At 40.0% G+C, this 20,417-nt stretch overlaps 1 protein-coding gene and 1 long non-coding RNA gene across 2 annotated transcripts in view; one reads left to right on the top strand and one right to left on the bottom strand.

Annotated features, from left to right (window-relative positions):
* Positions 1–20,417, top strand: part of LOC311615357 — a 320,307-nt gene that overhangs the window by 219,823 nt on the left and 80,067 nt on the right. The window lies entirely within an intron of this gene.
* LOC311615293 (DDB1- and CUL4-associated factor 12-like protein 2) lies at positions 14,661–18,147 on the bottom strand. Its single transcript, XM_084870658.1, has one exon. The coding sequence runs from the start codon at positions 17,870–17,872 to the stop codon at positions 16,484–16,486; it is 1,389 nt and encodes a 462-aa protein (XP_084726784.1). The 5' UTR covers positions 17,873–18,147; the 3' UTR covers positions 14,661–16,483.

The raw sequence follows: 20,417 nt of genomic DNA, 5'->3' as shown, positions 1-20,417 counted from the left end.
GGCACATACCCAGTGGGTAGTGTGCAGGAGGCAGAAAATAGATGTTTCTCTCTCATATATGTTTTTAACTCTATCCCTCTCCCTTCCTCTCTGTAAAAAAATCAATAAAATATATTTAAAAAAACACACACATATTGGACAGTGTACCTGCCGTGGTCTTGACAAACAAGTAAAACTGTAAACCCAAACTAAAAGTGTCATAAAATAAACTCCTTAAACAGGAATTTCATGAGACATTGGAAAGGTGATATCATGTGGTTGTTTCTTCCTTTTTTCCTCCTCTTTCTTTTTCTTGATATTTCATCTTTTGTCCTTTCTTTATTTTATCCTTTTATTCTTTTTCTGCCCTCTCTTTCTCCTAACTTTTCTGTTGGTAGAATTGTCAGTATTGGAATCACTCTGTGGGGGTGCAGACACCTCCCTGCCAGACACCTGGGGCTGCAGCTGGGAAGGGATCACGGTGTAGGGGAACAGGCACTTCCCAGCAGGATACCTGGGGCTGCTAGGCTCTCAGCGGCAGCCCTCCCTGGGACTGGGGACTCCAGTGGGACTGAGAGGACTGGGCACCTCCATCTTGTGGCTAAAGGTGCTGCCATTTAGTCACAGATTGATGGTTAATTTGCATATTACTCTTATTAGATAGGATATATGTGTGTGTGTGTGTGTGTGTGTTTTGCAATTCTCATTTATAATGAAGTGAGATGTTCCTCTTACACATGCAGAAAGACAAATCTCATTTTTACATACAAAACCAAAAAAGTCAATGTTTTCAAAATATGTTAGGCATTTATTGGGGGGGGGCGTTTAGGGGGTAAACATTCAAAATCCATGGTCTTAAAAGATGCTTACAATATAGAAAATATGTAAGTAAATCACTAATGATAGTAAAGTGGTAAAAATATGCAACTTTGGTATTTAGCATTTTATTTATAATTGGCTTTAAAGTGTTGTTTGTTTTTGTTTTTTAAAGAAAAATGCTACCCATTATTAAATGTGTAAATAGCCCTGGCTGGATCACTAATTAGAATATCATCCTGATATGCCAAGGTTGTTTGTTTGATCCCTGGTCAGGATATATACAAGAATCAATCAATAAATGCATAAAAATAAGTGGAACAACAAATCAATTTCTCTCTTTCTCTCTCTCTCTCTCTCTCTCTCTCTCTCTCTCTCATCAATAAATAAAAATTTTAAAATGTATAAATATAGATAGTAAATCAAAGAGATTAAAAATTCCTTGGCACTCTACTTTTATATATTTCTATATGTTTTTCTTTATTATAAACTCTCCAGAAATTTTGAGGGTCTAGAATGAGACTAGATCTTTGAAGATATATAGAATTTTAAGAGGGCTATCTTAAAATGTTTTATTTTCTGAAATATTAGGTTACTTACCAAGTGGTTAAATAGTTTCTTTTTCTTTTCTTTTTTTAAAATATATTTTATATTTATTTATTTATTTATTTATTTATTTATTTATTTATTTATTTACAGAGAAGAAGGGAGAGGGATAGAGAGTTAGAAATATCGGTGAGAGAGAAACATTGATCAGCTGCCTCTTGCACACCCCACACTAGGGATGTGCCTGCAACCAAGGTATATGCCCTTGACCAGAATCGTACCTGGGACCCTTGAGTCCACAGGCTGATGCTCTATCCACTGAGCCAAACCGGTCAGGGCAAATAGTTTCTTGTTGGTTGTATAATTTGACCTGTAAAACAAACTGGACAACAAGAGGTAGTTTATTTCATTCAATATTTAAAACAGATTTTTTTTTTAGCAGTACACTCTAACACTAATTTTAAAATTAGTTTTAGGTGTTCAAACGTTCTATGATGCTTTGTTCTATTAACTTCTACTAATAGTGACATATTTACCTTCAATTTATAACTTTATTACCCAAGACACTCCTAAGAAACTTCAGTCTAAGGTAAATTGTAAGCAACACATTGATGTGTGAAAAATAATAGTTATTTCTAAAATTTATTTATTCATTTATTTATTTTTAAAACAATTACAGATGTACCCAATTTTCTTTTCTTTTCCCACCTCCACCCAGCCTTGCCCCTCCCTGCCCTTTACCACTCTGTTGTCTGTGTCCATAAGCTATTCATATATGTTCTTTGGCTAATCTCTTCACCTTCTTTTATCCAGTCTCCCTCACCCCCAACCCTCTGAGATCTGTCAGTCTGTTCCATGTACCCTTGCCTCTGGATCTATTTTGTTGGTGAGTTTATTATCATCACATTAGATTGCACATATAAATGAGATCACATGGTGTATGTATTTCTCTGACTGCCTTATTTCACTTAGCATAGTAACCTCCAAGTCTACTCATACCATCCTAAAGGGTAAGAGCTCCTTCTTTTTTACAGTCTAAAATACACACTATATCCAATGGATTTCATTGATATTTACAGAACATTTTCCTTCACGGCAGCAGAATATATGTTTCTCTAAGATTAAAATGGTACATTCTCAAAGATAGATCTCATGTTAGGAGACAAAACAAGTCTTAACAAATTCAAGAAGATTTAAATCACATCAAACATCTTCTCAGAGCACAGTGGCATGAAACTAGAAATCCACCTCAAAAACATTCAAACGCAGGAATGGTAAATAGCATGTTATTAAACAATACATGCGGTACCAATAAGATCAAGGAAGAAATAAAAAATTACTGGAAACAAATTAAAAATGAACACACAACAACACCAAATCTGTAAGCCATGTTGAAAGCAATTATGAGAGGGAAATTCATAGCATTACATGCCTACCTCAAGAAGCAAGAGAAATATCAAATAAATAATCTGATCCTACATCTAAGAGAACTAGAAGAACAATGAAAGCCTGGAATGCCTGGCAGTGTGCCTCAGTGGTTGAGCGTCAATCTATGAATCAGAAGGTCACAGTCCTATTCCCAGTCAGGGCACATGCCCAGGTTGTGGGCTGGATCCCCAGTGTAGGATGTGCAGGAAGTGGCTGATTAATGATTTTTCTCTCATAAGTGATGTTTCTCTCTCTCTGCCTTCATTTTTGCAATCAAGAAAAATATTTTAAAAAGAAAAGCCCAGAGTAAGTAGAAGGAGGAAAAAAATAAAGATCAGAGAAGAAAGAAATGACATACATAATAAATAAGCAATACAAAAGATCAGTGAAATCAAGAGGGAAGATCCAAATAAATGAAATCAGAATTAAAAGAGATGCAGTGACAACTGACATCACAGAAATGCAAAGGGTTGTAAGAAAATACTATGAACAACTTTGTGCCAACATATTAGACAACCCTGGTGAAATGGACAAATTCCCCAAAGCATAAGGTATTCTAAAACTCAGTCAGGAAGAATCAGAAAACCTGAATAGACTGATAACAACTAATGAAATTTAAGTAATCCTACCTAATAAAATAGTAATATGCAAATTAACCATCACTCAGCTATACTCACCAGCCATGCCCACCAGCCAATCAGAGCAAGTATGCAAATTAACACCAACAAGATGGCTGCAGCCACAGAGAGCTGGGAGGAGCCTTGGGTTTCCCAGGCAATGGAAGAAGCCAACCTTTCTGCCTGCCCTTGCCAGCCTAATCCTCCACTCAAGGCTGCAAAGTTTCAATTATAGAAGGTAAACAAATCCAAACAGAAATGGTGGCAGCCCCAGAGCAAGCAAAAGAATTGGCTTTGCTTCAGGCTACAAAGTTTCAATTGTAGAAGGTAAATAAATTCCAGATACCAGGGTCTCTGCTTCGGTCACTGGGGGAGAGGGAGTGTGTGGCCGGCCTGCAAACTATCACAGGCCCCCTGCTCAGGCCAATACATGCCCCAAGAGAACCCCCACCCTGATCCAGAACACCCTTCAGGGAAAACCAGCTGGCTCCCACTCGTGCACCAAGCCTCTATTCTATCTAATAAAAGAGTAATATGCAGATTGACCATCACTCTAACACACAAGATGGCTGCCCCCATGTGGTCAAAGATCCTGCCCCTATGTGGACACAAGATGGCCAGCAGGGGAGGGCAGTTGGGAGGCACCAGGCCTGTAAGGGAGGGCAGTTGTGGGTGATCAGGCAAGCAAGGGAGTGCAGTTGGGAGGCACCAGGCTTGCAAGGGAGGGCAGTTGGAGGCAATCAACCCTGTAGGGGAGGGCTGTTAGGGGGTGACCAGGCCTGAAGGGGAGGGTAGTTAGGGGCAAACAGGCTGGCAGGGGAGCAGTTAGCCATTAATCAGGCTGGTAGCAGAATAGTTTGGGGGTGATCAGGCTGGCAGGCAGAAGCAGTTAGGAGCAATCAGGAAGGCAGGCAGGTGAGCACTTGGGAGCAAGCAGTACTGTATTGTGAGAGGGATGTCCCACATTGGAGAGGGTGCAGGCTGGTCTGAAGGACACCCCACCCATCCATGCACAAATCTCGTGCACCGGGCCTCTAGTAATTTATAAAAGCAAACCAAAGCCCTAGACTAAATGGCTTCACAGTAGACTTTTGCCAAACATTCAAAGAAGAACTAATGCCTATCCTCCTCAAACTATTCCAAAAAATGCATGAGGAGGGAAGATTTCAAAGTCCTTTTTATGAAGCCAGCCAGCATTACCCTAATTCTAAAACTTGATAAAGACACTACAAAAAAAGAGAATTACAGGCCAATATTCCTAATGAACTTAGATGCTAAAATCCTCAACAAACTTATAGCAAATCAAATCCAACATTACATTAGAAAAACCATACACCATGACCAAGTGGAATTTACTCCAGGCATGCAAGGCTGGTACAATATCTGCAAATCAATAAACATGATACATTATATAAACAAACTGAGAGATAAAAATCCATAATTATATCAATAAAAGAATTCAATAAAATCCAGCACCCATTTAGGATAAATACTGTCAGGAAAGTGAGAATAAATGTATCATACCTCACAATATTAAAGGCTGTATATGAAAAACCTATAGCCAACATCATACTCAATGAGAAAAAACTAAAAGTGTTTTACTTGAGGTCAGGAACAAGACAGGGATTTCCATTTTCACCACTCTTTAAAACTGATTTTTAAATAAAGTGATTTTCCCCTCAAAACACACCAATAATAGTATTTAAGATAAAACTTTTTCCTTACATCTAGTTAAGAACACTAGATATGTTAAACTAAATAGTAAATTGGAGGGTAAATGTATTGAGAATAAAATAAAGTGATAGTTGATATTATAATTTTTAATATCTCCAATGTAGTACCTTTTAAAATAAAATATATCAAGAAAATAGATATTCTATATATTTGATATATTTTAAGAATATCTTGTCTATACTTAAATCATCATGATTTTTTCTCATGATAATCACAGTTATATGTTCTGTTCCACAAATACTATTAAAACATTTAAGGAGTGATAAAACCATTCCCTCTAAGAACAGGAACAAGACAGGGATGCCCACTATCACCACTCCTGTTTGACATAGTATTGGAAGTACTAGCCATTGCAATTAGACAAGAGGAGGAAATAATAGGCATCCAAATTGGAAAAGAAGAAGTAAAGTTATCCTTATTTGCAGATGACATGATATTGTACATAAAAAAACCAAAAGACTCCATTAAAAAACTAATTGACTTAATAAATGAATTTGGCAATGTAGCAGGATACAAAATTAAAGCCAAGAAATCCAAGGCATTTCTGTACACCAACAGTGAAATTACAGAAACAGAGACTAAAAAAGCAATTCCATTTACCATCACACCAAAAAAATTAAGATACCTAGGAATAAATTTAACTAGGGAAGTAAAGGACCTTTATGCGGAAAACTACACGACACTGAAAAAAGAGATAGAGGAAGATGTAAAGAGATGGAAGAACATACCATGTTCATGGATTGGTAGAATCAACATCATCAAAATGTCCATACTTCCTAAAGCAATCAATACGTTCAATGCACTCCCCATTAAAATACCAATGGCATATTTCACTGACCTAGAAAGAACTTTCCAAAAGTTCATTTGGAACAATAAAAGACCTCGAATAGCCACAGCAATCCTGAAAAAGAAGAGTAAAGTAGGAGGGATCTCAATACCAGACTTCAAACTGTGTTACAAAGCCACTGTTCTCAAAACAGCCTGGTACTGGCACAAGAATAGACATATAGATCAATGGAATCGAATCGAGAACCCAGATATCAACCCAAATCACTATGCTCAATTAATGTTTGACAAAGGAGGCACGAATATACAATGGAGTCAAGACAGTCTCTTCAATAAATGGTGTTGGGAAAATTGGACAGATACATGCAAAAGAATGAAACTAGATCACCAACTTACACCATACACAAAAATAAACTCAGAATGGATACAGGACTTAAACATCGGACGGGAAACCATAAAAATACTAGAAGCACCCACCAGCAGCAAAATCTCAGACGTATGCCAAAAGAACTTCTTAACTGATACTACCCCTAAAGCAATGGAAGCTAAAGAGAAAATAAACAAATGGGACTACATCAAAATAAAAAGCTTTTTTACAGCAAAAGAAACCATCAACAAAACAACAAGAAAGCCCACTGAGTGGGAGAACATATTTGCAAATAATACCACTGATAAAGGTTTAATCTCCAACATCTACAAACAGCTTATACAACTAAATAAAAGGAAGATGAATGATCCAATTAAAAAAATGGGCAATGGACCTAAATAGAATATTTTCAAAAAAAGACAGCAGGAAGTCCAAGAGACACATGAAACCATGCTCAAAGTCACTAATTATCCGAGAGATGCAAATCAAAACAACAATGCGGTACCATCTCACACCTGTCAGAACGGCCAACATCAACAAATCAACAAACGACAAGTGTTGGCGAGGTTGCGGAGAAAAAGGAACCCTTGTGCACTGCTGGTGGGAATGTAGACTGGTGCAGCCACTGTGGAGAACAGTGTGGAGTTTCCTCAAAAAACTGAAAATGGAACTCCCATTTGACCCAGTAATCCCACTCCTAGGAATATATCCCAAGAAACTAGAAACACCAATCAGAAAGGATATATGCACCCCTATGTTCATAGCAGCACAATCTACAATAGCCAGAATTTGGAAATAGCCTAGATGCCCATCAGCAGATGACTGGATCCAAAAACAATGGTACATTTGCACAATGGAATACTATGCTGCCATAAAAAAGAAGGAATTCTCAACCTTTGCAGCAACCTGGATGGAATTGGAAAACATCACGCTGAGTGAAATAAGCCAATCAATGAAAGAGAAACACCACATGACCTCACTCATTTATGGATAATAAAGAACATTATAAACTGATGAACCAAAAGATAGATATAGAGACAGTAAAGCAACAAGCAGACTGTCAAATTACAGCGGGGAGGGGAGGGAGAATTGGGGGAGATAATAGATCAACCGAAGGAGTTGTATACAAGCATATAAGTACAACCAATGGACATAAAACTCTGGGGAGGGAGAGTATGTATGGGAGGGAGGGAGGCAAAAAAAATCAATAAAATATATTTAAAAAAATAATAAAATAAAATAAACTATAAAAAATAAATAAATAAAACATTTAAGGAGTGAGATAAAATATCTGTATAAGGCAATTATAAATCAAAACAAATTTAAAAACAACCTTGATACCTCACCCCCCCTTAGGATGACTACTATCAAGACAACAGAAAATAAAAGTTGGCAAGGATGTGAAAAAGTTGGAATCCTTCTGCACTGTTAGTTGGAATGGAATATGGTGTAGCTGCTATGGGAAAAAATAAACACAGAATTAGCATAAGATCCAGCATTTGTACATGTGGGTATGTATTAAAAAGATTTGAAAACAGAGTCTACAAAAACTACACCCATGTTCATGGCAGCAATATTCACAATAGCCAAGAGGTGAAAGTAACTCAAGTGTCCTTCTACAAATGGAATGATCAACAAAATATGATATAAACATACAATGGAATATTATTCAGCCTTAAAAAGGAATGCAATTTGACACATGCTACAATATAGATTAACCCCAAGGAAATAAATTCTACAAAGCGAAATAAGCTAGATATTGTATGTTTCCACTTAACTGAGGTACTGAGAGTAGTCAAAGTCATAAAATAGAATGATGGTTGCCAGAGATTGGTGTGGAGTGGGAATGGGAAGTTGCTTAATGGGTATAGAATATCAGTTTTAAAGATGAAAAAGTCCTAGAGATTGGTTACACAAAAAATGTAAATATACTTAACACTACTGAACTATATGCTTGAAAAGAGTGAGATGTAAAGGTGAGGACATGGAGAAAAAGGAACCCTTGTGCACTATTGTTGGGAATGCAAATAGCGCAACCAACCACCATGGAAAACAGGATGGAATTTCCTCAAAAAATTAAAAATGGAACTGCTTTATGACCCAGTGATTAACTTTTTTTTCTTTGCCCAAAGAAACCTGAAACACTGATTTGAAAGAACATATGCACTCCTATGTTCATTGTAGCATTAATATTTGGAAGCAGCCCAAGTGTCCATTAGTAGGTGAGTGGATAAAAAAAGCTGTGGTACATTTACACAATGAAATACTATTGTTCTGTAAAAGGATTAAGTCTCACCTCTTGCGATAGCTTGGGTGGACCTGGAGAATATTTTTGTAAGTGAAATAAGATAGTCAGAGAAAGACAAGTACCAAATGATTTTACTCATATGTGGAATCTAATGAACAAAATGAACTCCCAAGCAAAATAGAAACAGACTGATAGCAAACTGACAGATGTCAGGGGGTAGGGAGAGTTGAGAGAGCTGGGTTTCAGGGGTAGAGGGATTGAGCAAAAACAAAAACAAAAACAAAAACAAAAACAAACAAAAAAGAAAGAGAGAGAAAAATCTCATGAAAATGGACAACAATATGGTGAATTCTGGGGGGACAGAGAGAAGGTGGAAGAGTGTATAGGGGCAATAAATGTTGATAGAAGGATACTTGACCTTGGGTGGTGAACACATAGTATTGTGTACAGATGATGTGTTGTGGTACTGTGCACCTGAAACCTGTATAATTTTGTTAACTGTGTCACCCCAATAAAGTTAATAAAAATGAAAAATAGTTAACACATTTTGTTATATATACTTTATCATCATTGAAAATTAAAATTTAATTTTTTTCTTCACAGCCCCTGATCTTAAGACAATTATGGAAATATTTATTCTCATTATTTCTAGAACCACACTCATTCTAGCATGATGTTAACTATTCAGTCTTTTAAAAAGCCAATTTAAATACCCCAAGTTTTTAAAAGTTTAAAATAGAGAGAAAAACCAAAGTATTATTTAAAATTCTTCTGGCATATCCATATACCAAATATTTTTACTTAGAGCAATCTTCATAAAGAAAGACCAGGGGGAAAGAAAGAGGAGAGCTTTAAGCATGACATATGAGGATATCTTAGAATTTGCTCTGGCTCATGATAAATAAATGTAGAGCAAGCCAAATTACAAGATGTCTATTTTAAGAAATCTCATTTTCTATACAAATGAAATAGGGCTTAATTTATCACATTCTGGAAATATCCTTTAATATTCTTTAAAATAGGGGATTCCATTACATCACTTAGCTTTTATTTGAAGACTATAGTACATGTCTCAGAGTTGGAGGCAATGGCATTGTGTTAGAAATCACTGTGAATTGGAAATCAATTCATAATAAAGATGACACTTCTAAAATTATAATGTGAGTCAATGGGAATATCTGATGCCATTTTAAAAAATGTGCTTCATGTACAAATATCAAGGAATGCATTTATAGTTTTAGTCAAATAAGGTGTAACTCAAAAAGAAAAAAACACATTAAACCCCCTAACTCTGGTTTAGTAAAGAAGAAGAAATAAAAGTTAGTAATTTTTGAGGTGCTGGGCAATGTTATCTGGTAAGTTTTTTAGGAGCCTATAGGAAACTAAAGTTGCTGCTCTCTCACTGGAACATTCAAGTTTATCATTTGTGTGTAACATAAAAGGGCAATTTAGATGTTAAAATTTAATCAACATGAAATATTAATGCTTTAGGTGGAAACAGAGAATGGAGCAATAATGGCATTAAAAAGGGTGAAAGTAGCACCATTACTCTCATTGACATCATCAATGTGTTTGCTTCAGTGAACTGTACCTCTAAAATGGAAAAACAGAAAAGTCATTTGTAAGGAAGGTATCATCAATATTTAGCCTTTTTGCCCAACTCTAATGGCCTATATTCTACAAAGGATGCAAAAACACACCCAACCAAAATATACACTGAGTGGCCAGATTATTATGATCTCTGAACACATAATAATCTGTCCACTCAGTATATATATATATATATATATATATATATATATATATATATATATATTAATTCCAGTGCATGAATTTGTGCATGGGGGTGGGGGTCTGACCAGCCTGGTCAGGGGGAAGGGACCCTGCCCGCTGGTCGAACTCCTGGTCAAGGGGACAATTTGCATATTAGCCTTTTATTATATAGGATATACACTGAGTGGCCAGATCATTATGCGTTCAGACATCATAATAATCTGGCCATTCAGTGTAACTGTCTTTATTTATTTAAAACACAGTAGGAATCCCTGTCCATACCAATGCCCTTTTCAAGATTGGTCCTTTTCCCACCCTCTTCCCTTCTGACCAAGGGATAATAGCTCTCTCAGTTGCTAGTCTCAAATTCAACACTCTCCCTTCTTAATGTTAATAATAAATAATAACCCTATATAATAAAAGTATAGTATGCAAATTGTTCCCTCAATTGGGAGTTCATCTGAGAGTTTGACCAGGGGCCGAGGCTGGCCAATTGGGAGTTCATCTGGAAGGAAGGGAGGCCCTGGCTGGCAGCTGGCAGCTGCTAGGGACCCTAACAGTGCAAGAATTTCATGTACTGGGCCTCTAGTAAAATAATAATAAAACACAGTAACATTGGGTAGATTTCCTCTTTGTTCTTTTGGTTAATGTGATTGCATTTGGGAGAATTTAAAAATTAATCATGAAAAAAATGAAATACTACTCTTGGGAGTATTGAAGAGTGTTTAATATTCACTAAACAAACCTGCATTTGGCCATCTATCAATACCTACAAATCATTAATTACTATGTGTCAGTTATATAGTAATGCAGATGCAGATCTATTAAATAATAGTTGGTTTTAGAATGATAACCAGATCTAAATTCTGAGATACTACACCCTTCCCCATCTCTCCTAAGTACCATTTCTATAATGATAACTCTCCATTTGTATCTCTAAACCCAACCTCTTTTATGAGATCCAGATCCAAATTTCTAACTGCCAACCAGACATTTTCATTTAGATATTCCACAGGCATTTCAAATTCCACAAGGTCAAACTGTAATGGCTATATATGTATGTATATATGTGCTGTTAGTAGAGACACTCACAATATACTTTCAAAACAATGTTAGCTTTCCTTCTCCATCCTTAATTTATTTTAAAAATGAACCATGACCTTCCCAGGCAGAACTGCTCTTCTCTCCATATTCTCATTGTAGTTTGTATACCATTAATACTATATTTACCTTTTAAAAATCATTAGTGAATTTGTATAGTTACTAATAAATCAATATTTTTATCTAATGCTACATTTATAAACCTCTAGGGAAGATCATCTATTTTGTGGTTGCTGTTACATTTTGTTTTTGAAGAGATTAATTTTCAAACACTGAAAGAAAATGGTGTTTTCACAAGGAAATTCAGTTTCAGCATGTCTGAGTTGAGACTTGAGCATCTCTCACTTTTAAAATATGTGCAAATGGCTCTGATGTACTCCAACGTCTGAAAAATCACTGAATTCAGCAATCATCTACACAGAGATCACTACATAATAAATGTTTAAGATTAACTCCTGAGGTTTGAGTAAGTATACAATCTTACATTGAATTAAATGTCTGGTATGTCATTCTAATGATTTATGTAATGGGAACAACTGCTGGAGTTGTGCATCTAACAATCTATGTAAAATTTCAACCTGTGCACCTTAAAAATATCCTGAATAGGAAAGATGTAATTATTAATTAATAAAAGCAGATTACAAAACAATTGTAGAAACGACTGCAATATATACACCAAATTGTTAATATTTGTAATGTCTAGCTGGCAGAAATTAGGCTGTTTTGTTTTCTTATATTTCACTTTTCTGTATGCGTAACTTTTCACAATGCATATAAAATTTCCTTATAAAATTGTAATAATCAAATAATATAGGTGTCAGGTAATATACTAGGTGCTGGAGACAGAACAATCAGTAACATAAGGTCAGGTTTAGAGAAGTTAAGCAACACACTGATGGCTATTCAGTAAGCAAATAATAGAGCTAGGTTTTTCTTATTCTAAAATAACATTTATTCTGTTTCATTTTGGTGTTCCAGATCCAGTATCAGCTGTTTATAAAACTGTTAAGTAATCAAAGTTTCTGCTGCCTACCCACATTTTTCTATGCTATGAATTGCCATTATCACTGCCATGGGGCCTGTTTCAGTATATTCTTCATTCATCATTCTAATGCTTGTTACATTCCCTAATGTTTTGCTCAACTCATCTGATAAAGTAACTGATTTCAAAGAGTTGATTATTAGTCATTGAAATGGACTTCTCAGTGCCTTATGTATGCAGCCTATTGGACTAGGTGTCAGGATGACAGTTCACATTCAAATGAGGGAGGGGATTGGATATTTCCATAGTTAACTGCACTACAGCCTGATAAATGCTATAATAAAAATAATAATGCCCAGCCGGTATAGCATCAACCCAGGAACCAAGAAGCCCTTGGTTTGATTCCTGGTCAGGGCACATGCCTAGGTTGCAGGCTCTATCCCCTTTGGGGGGCATGCAGGAGGCAGCTGATCAATTGATAGTGTTTCTCTCATCGATGTTTCGATTCTCTATCTCCCTCACTTCCTCTCTCTCTAAAAGAGCAAAAAAATATTTAAAAAAAAAATAGAAACATGATGAAGTTAAGTGCTTATTCTGTCTGGGTTGTCACTGAGAGTTTAAAAAAAAGTGATAGAGGGAAATCAAGACCATTGTCTCTGCAAAAATCACATAGCAGTTAGCCCTCCTTCTTGCGGGTGACTCTGACTCTCATGGCAATCCCTGTAACCACGTGGCCCTTACACTGATGCCACACTCCAATGTAGATGTCTCTGGATTTGCAGCAGGCCAGAAGTGCTAAATACTTTTAGGCAGCCCTGTGAGCACATCTGAAAATAACATCCCTTAAAGCAAAATACCTGTGGTCTATGTAGCCTTTCGCTCACATTAGTACATGTTGTTCTCACTGAACTGCATCCCAGAGCAGCTCACATAGTGGCTTATTTAATGTATCTAGGTTACCCAAGACTTGCAGAGATTAGGAAGCTGTCAGTAAAACATCTGGAAAGGCTTTGTGAATTGCTTTCTAAAATCACTCTAAATTAGCAACTAATGGAAAATTTTGACAACTTGCTCAACACTGAATACAGCCGTATAAAAGTCAACCTCTAGAGGATTCTATTTTGCTTATCATCAATATTCAACAGATTAATTTTTTTCCAGAGGACTCATTTTAATTTATTTCAGTGGACATCCTTGATTAGTAAATTCTTTCTTCCCCCTTTGGAAAAAAAAAAAAAAAAAAAGAAAGAAAGAAAAGAAATCAATCCAAAGAGTAAAGGGGAGTAACATAAACTTCTGAGTCAGCAATATTCTTGGGGAAGAATATGCAAATATGTAGTTAGAGATAAAGGCAGCTAACATTTTTTTATGCATAGTCATAAGCAACTAAGCTTTTTCAGGCAACAGTGATAGATAATTTATACCTAAAGATATGCCTTCCCTTGTGTATGTTAAGTGAATTATATTTATGGGCTTCTTAGAGTGCTGGCAAGATTACATTTTCAATTATTTCACACTCACAGGTTACACAATTCCTTGTACTTCTCTAGCTCACTTTATCTCTGAACTAGAAAACATTTCAAAATACTTAAGTTTCTACATAATACAAATACATACATATTTAAGCTACTTAGTTTTTTAAAAGGCAAGGCATGTGATTTGGCATTAAAAAGTTATACTTTAAATTATGAGAAATTTAAGAGTGAGTCAATAATGAAAGGCCAAGCCAGAGAACAAATTAGAGTAGAGATATTCACTTTTATGTAGAATCTAAACTGAAGAACAAAATAGAAACAGAGGCATGGATATAAGAACAGACTGACGGCTGTTGAAGGAGAGAGGGAATTAGATGAAAGAAGGTGAAGAGATTAGCCAAAGAACATATATGCACAACCCTTAGACACAGACTACTGTGTGGTATTGTGAGAGAGAAAGGGGTGGGGGCTTGGTGGAGGTGGGCAAAGCTGGGGGAGGGGAGGATGGGGACATCTGTAATAGTGTCAACAATAAAAGTAAAGTTAAAAAAACTAATTTATGAAAAAAATTAAGTGAAATCTTCAAATCTAAGTATTTGCAAGTGAAAATATCAAATTCCTGTGCCATTATAATTTATGTGTTCCTTTATCTTCTGGTATCACAAATGGATAAGCACCATGGCTGGACCTGGGAATAAATTAGGGCGATTTTTTAAGAAAAGGAGGGAGAACACAACAGGATTCCATACTATTTAAAACTTTATTTTATTTATTTATTAATTAATTAATTTATTTATTTATTTATGCACTTACTCATTTTTAATAGCCTTGGACTTTAAATCTCCAGAGAAAAAACACATTCGTTCAGTAAATATTTACCGGTGGCCAATGATTTGCTAGGCATTAGTGGAGACATGAGAGAATATAAAGATGACAGTTATAGTCTCTGCTCTCCAGACAAATGCAACTGCGTTGGAGACACATGCACACAAATACATCTCACTGCTAATATAACAACTATATAAACTTGTTAAAACAATCTCTGTAAACAAAAGCTTTTTTTTTTTTTCCTGTATTTCTAAACTCACGTTCAGTACAGCTCATTATATTACTTGGTTCAGGTTTGCAACTGAACAGCATGTAGTACATGGACACCAAGGCAGCATCTGAGTGTCAAAACATTTAAGGAAAAACAGACGCCACAAAACTAATCCAAGGTCAGCAAAACCTGGCCAGGTTTGAGGAAGGTCCAACCTCCCTTCTCACATCCAGTATTCTCACAAAGGGACCAGTACAACCTGCTTTCCTAACAAGCTACAATTTGTATTTATCTGAGCCCCAAAGTACTTTTATTCATGTAATCTCATTTATATTTAATCACCAGCCCAAGTTCTTGAAACAAACATCTTGTGTCCTTAAAAAACATATGCTATTACATGAGGATTATAACAACATTATTTTTTACCAATATACTTATTCTGCTTTACGTAAGAATCTTTGATATTCACAAAATAACATTAATTTGGACTTTACAAATTAAGAATCTTTTTCAACAGTAGTAGGAATTGAGCTTATATTTCTTCTTTGCGTTTTTTTTTTTGTGACTTAACTGCTAAGTATGATTGGAAAATGTAAAGTATGCTCAAATATAATATTTGGTATTAAAAATAGCAACAGAAAAATTATTCAGTCTATAACCTAGATCAGTATACATTCTTCCCAGCTTACTATTTTACACTTACAATCCCTGCTTTGAATGATGGCATTGAAACTCTATGCAAGTTCTTTAAACAACAAACATTCAAATATATTCACAATTTTTGACAGTACTAAGGCAAGAAGTGAAAAAATACACTGTCATTTATCTATTTTACAACAGGTCATAAAAACTTAAGTACGGGCTGAAGAAAAAAAAAGATTGATTAGGTTTTTAGCTTAATTCTTTAAATTCAATCAGCGGAACCCTTGCATTCCTAAAGTGTTCTGACCAATTGAGATTTTGCTACAAAAACAAGATTATAGGACAGTTCTTTTTTTCAAAGAGAATGAACTTTGTTAAAAAGCACATTCAGCATCAACAACTTACAAACTATAAACACTAAGACTACAATTTGCAAACGGAATATTTTTGAAAGTTGATAAGAACTTGGAATGTAGTTTCCAATTGGAAAAGTGCTATAAAACTATGGCTAGCTTTCCAGAACGGATGTACCAACCCAGTTAAAAATGTTCTTAATATACCGTCTATTTGGAATGAGAAATAACCAGAAACAGTATTAATGTAATAGTGATAACAAAGAAAAAAGATACACAATTGTAAAACTGACTACATGGCATTAGAGAGAATTTATAAATGACTTAAAGAGTTAGGACACAGCTAAGAATTAGCCCAGAACCTTGGTATAACAATTGTTACATGGTTGTAGAAAAGTATTAAAGCCAAGTATTGTTTGCCTGAAGGACAACTCTCTCTCCCTCTTCCCCACCCCTCTCTGCCTAATACACTAAACACAGGTAAGTTGGGCAGTTCCAAGTGGAGGACAAAAGCCACATATAGTTAATAGCACAAACACAGCCCGACAGGAAAATGAGAGGGAAAGTCTGGGCCCTTGGAGATCACAGTGGCCATCCTTAGCTCCAGAGGCCTGCGTAGTTCCCGTGGAGGCCTGCAGGGAGAGGCCCCCCGGCCACAAAGAGCTTCATCTCCGGCCAGTTGTAGCAGTGGGTGTAGAGAGCATTGGGGAACTCATTCATGCCACCGAAGTAGTTCACCCACTGGTCATCGTGGTTGAGCCAGCCTCTGCCACAGATGAGCCTGAGCTTCCTCCCTGAGGGCTCTGGGGAGGAGTCCAGGTTGGACGATGCCCTCTCCTCCAGGAACTTCTGGGCACGCACGTCATAGAAGAGCAGGGAGCCATGGCCTGTGCCCGCGGTGATGATGTGCTGGTGGAAGCTCAGTGAGCGCACACCAGTGCCTCCCTCTCGGGAGCACATGGGCCGGATGTTCTGGTGACCTTGGCGCAGATCCAGAAAGGAGACATGGGCCTGGGAGCCTACGGCATACACGGACAGGTCGTCGCAGTAGGTCAGGCACACGTTCTCTCTGCCGTAGAGCAGCTTGACGGACAGCAGCCTGGACAGAGTGCTGCGGGCTTTCCACAGGTGGAAGTAGCCGTCCAGGGACACTGCGCCCAGCTCCTGGTTCTTGCTATTGTACGCCAGGGCCCGCACCTTCCGGTTGCCAGGGTTAGTGCTGGACCTGGGGATGGTGTCCACGACCCTCGGGTGGATGCGGCTGTACACGGGGAGCCCCGTGTCACTGTGCCACGTGGTGCGGCCATAGACCATTCGTGGATCCAGCCTCCACAAAGCCACGGTGCCATCGCGGGACCCGCTCACGGCCACGTTGTCACACAGCCAGGCGATGGCGAAGATCCAGTCCTTGTGGCCTCGGTGGTCGCCCAGGCACACGGGGTCCAAGGTGGGCAGCTTGTAGAAGGCCAGGCTGTTGGGGTTCTCGCCCCCGGTGGCCAGCAGCGTCTTGGAGGGGTTCAGCTCGATGGCGTGGATGCCGCAGCCGGGCTGGGCCTGCGCCGGCTCAGGACGCCCGTCCTGCAGGAGCGGGATGCGCGTGATGTGGCCGGACTGCACGTCCACCACGAAGAGTGTGTTGCACTTGGTGCCACACACCACCTGCCTGGTGCTCAGCCACTGCGACGCGAACACCTTGTTGAGGGTGCCCAGGGCCAGCGGGCGCTCCCGCAGCAGCTCGGGCAGCTTCTGCACCGCGTAGCCACGCATCCGGCCCTCGAAGCCCGGGGACCCCACGCGATCCCGCGCGCCCACCGCGCGGCCCAGCAGGCAGGGCACCAGCGAGCGCCGCGCCGCAGGCCGCCTAGGCTTCTTGGGCAGCAACGGGGGGCCCTCCCCGGCCGCCGCCGCCGAGCCCGGCGATGACGCGCCCTCAGCCGCCCCCTCGATGGCGGGCGCTTTCCGCTTCCTGCTACCTGTTTGCTCCATGGCCCTGGGGGGCGGCCGCCGGGTGGTGGAGGTGATGGAGGCTGCGGTGCGGAGGCAGCGGTGGCGGCGAGTGGCGACCGTGGTGGCGCAGGGGCGGAGTAACCTCCAAATCAGCCAGAGGAAGGAACTCTCAAGGGCCAGGAGTCTGGAGCAACCGCGGGTGGTGGTGGGGAAGGCGCTGGGGAAGGAGCACCGGGACTGCGGGGTCAGGGAGGAAAACAGAGGCTTGAGCTGTGGCGCGGTGCTAGGCGAGGGCGGGAAGTGCGGCTGGAGCGCAGTTGCTAGGAAAAGAACTAAGCGGGGGTTTGGAGTGGGGGGGGGGTGGGGGGCGGAGGCAGAGGGCGGGCGGGAGGGCGGGAGCAAAGAACTGGAGACGTGGTGGGAGGAAGCGCAAATCAGGCACAGCCGGTGGTGGTAGTGGTGGTGTGTGTGGGGGAGGGGGAGAGGTGATTCTTGGGCAGGGAAATACTGAGGGCCTCAGAGCTATGAGCCCAATGCCTTGTATGCCTGTCCTGAACCCCCCACTAAGAGACAAGGGATATTTCGCTACTTTCAGGACAACAGCCAACCAGCTTTTTTCAAATCGTTACTTAAATACAATTTTGAAACCTCAAGCAGGAGGCTAAAAGGAGCTCAGGCAATTGTCTGAAAAAGAAACAAATATGTACTTGCAGCCAGGGAGACACTTGATTAAGATTAGACCTTGAATTTAGTGTGAGATGGGGGTTGGCAGCTGCAGAGAGCACCCCCCCACACACACACATACACCCATCCCCCACTTAGATTCCTTCTGCAGCAGCTTTTTTCCAGCCCCCCTACCCCCACCCGCTGATGTCTTAAAACAGTTTAAAAACAGTGTGTGTGTCTGTCTGTGTGTATGCATATGAGTGGCCAGATTATTATGACCTCTGAAGGCATAATAATCTGGCCACTCAGTGTATATCCTACATAATCAAAGGCTAATATGCAAATTGTCCCCTCAACCAGGAGTTACACCAGCAGGCAGGCCAGCCAACCACCCATGTCCCCTCCCCCTGGACATGCTGGCTGGACCCCACCCATACACCAATTCATGCATCGGGCCTCAGAGATCCTATACAATAAAACCCTAATATGGAAATCGACCAAATGGTAGCTATGAAGCTATGATGCACACTGACCACCAGGGAGCAGGCACTTAATTCAGGAGCTGTCATCTGTTGGTCAGTGTTCACTGCTCAGCCAGAAGCCAGGCTCATGGATATAGCAAGCACAGCGGCAGTGGTGGGAGTCTCTCCCACCTCCACAGCAGTGCTAAGGAGCAGTGAGCAGGTGGGCAGTAAGGAGTGAGGGGACCTGCACTGCAAGAGGGATCACGGGCCTAAGCTGATAGTTGGACATCCCCCAAGGAGTCCTGGACTTCGAGAGGGTGCAGGCTGGGCTGAGGGGACTTCTCTCCCCCAGTGCATGAATTTCATGCACCGGGCCTCTAATATATATATATAGTGGCCAGATTATGCATTCAGAGATCACAATAATCTGGCCACTCAGTGTATATATATTTCACTTCAAACTGAAGTATCTGAGCTCCCTTATTGGAGTGTCCTGAGGGATGTGTTCCAAATACAGATCCCTGGGTCCCACTTTCTGACCTGAGTGATGTCTGGGACCCCTTTGGTCAGGCAGAGCCCTGAGAACCTGTTGGGCTGCCCTTGAAGAGGAGAGGTTCCTTGGAGGTGCTGGCTTCTTTTGTAACTCAGAGCCTGGTGCATGAATTCGTGCATGGATGGGGTCCGGCCAGCCTGGCCAGGAGGAGGGGACATGGGCGGTTGGCTGGTCTGCCTGATGGTGGAACTCCTGGTTGAGGGGACAATTTGCATATTAGCCTTTTATTATGTAGGATATACATTGAGTGGCCAGGAAGTGGAGAGGAAGAGTTTGAGGGAGGATCATCTTCCTTATTGCTTCTAGGTTCTGTCCCCACTCTAGGTCCCAGAGGCTCAGGTGTCTGGGCATATTCCCCTGGGCGGAGGTCCTGAGGGATGGGCAAGATTTTTCACAAGCAGAGATGGAGGTAAAGAACTTTCCAGAAGGCAGCAACCATAGGGACACAATCATGAAATGTAAGGGCACTGGTTTGGTCTCAGGAGTTCCATGTTTCTTTCATACCTTGCTCTTCTGCTTCATGGCAGCCAACCCAGTGGCATATTCCTACCCAGGCATTCTCAGTTACACAGTGAGAAGGTCTTGCAAAGCAAGTCTGGTGGTTAATACCTACTTTGCTCTCTCACCCTTCCTCCTGCTGCATGGGCGTGGGAGCGTGGAGAGATGCTTTTACTTTTCTGATCAACCTGGGGAGACCATGGGAGCTACTTTATTACTGCTTCCTCTTCCCTCCCTCTTTCCTTGCCCTGTTTGCTGATTTTCTCCCACCTCCCCCACCCTTTTTGCAATGTCACCTCAAGTGCATAAATTGCAAGTACAAACCATGAGTCCTTCCCACCACTCCAGTACAGATGCTGCATTCCATTGCTCCCCAATACTCTCTCCTACACCCCAGTACTAA

This window comes from Pipistrellus hanaki (assembly GCF_964339955.1).
Source record: "Pipistrellus hanaki genome assembly, chromosome: X".
NCBI classification, from domain to species: domain Eukaryota; kingdom Metazoa; phylum Chordata; class Mammalia; order Chiroptera; family Vespertilionidae; genus Pipistrellus; species Pipistrellus hanaki.
Note: the sequence above shows the minus strand (reverse complement) of the source record. Positions and strands in the feature narration are given on the sequence as shown.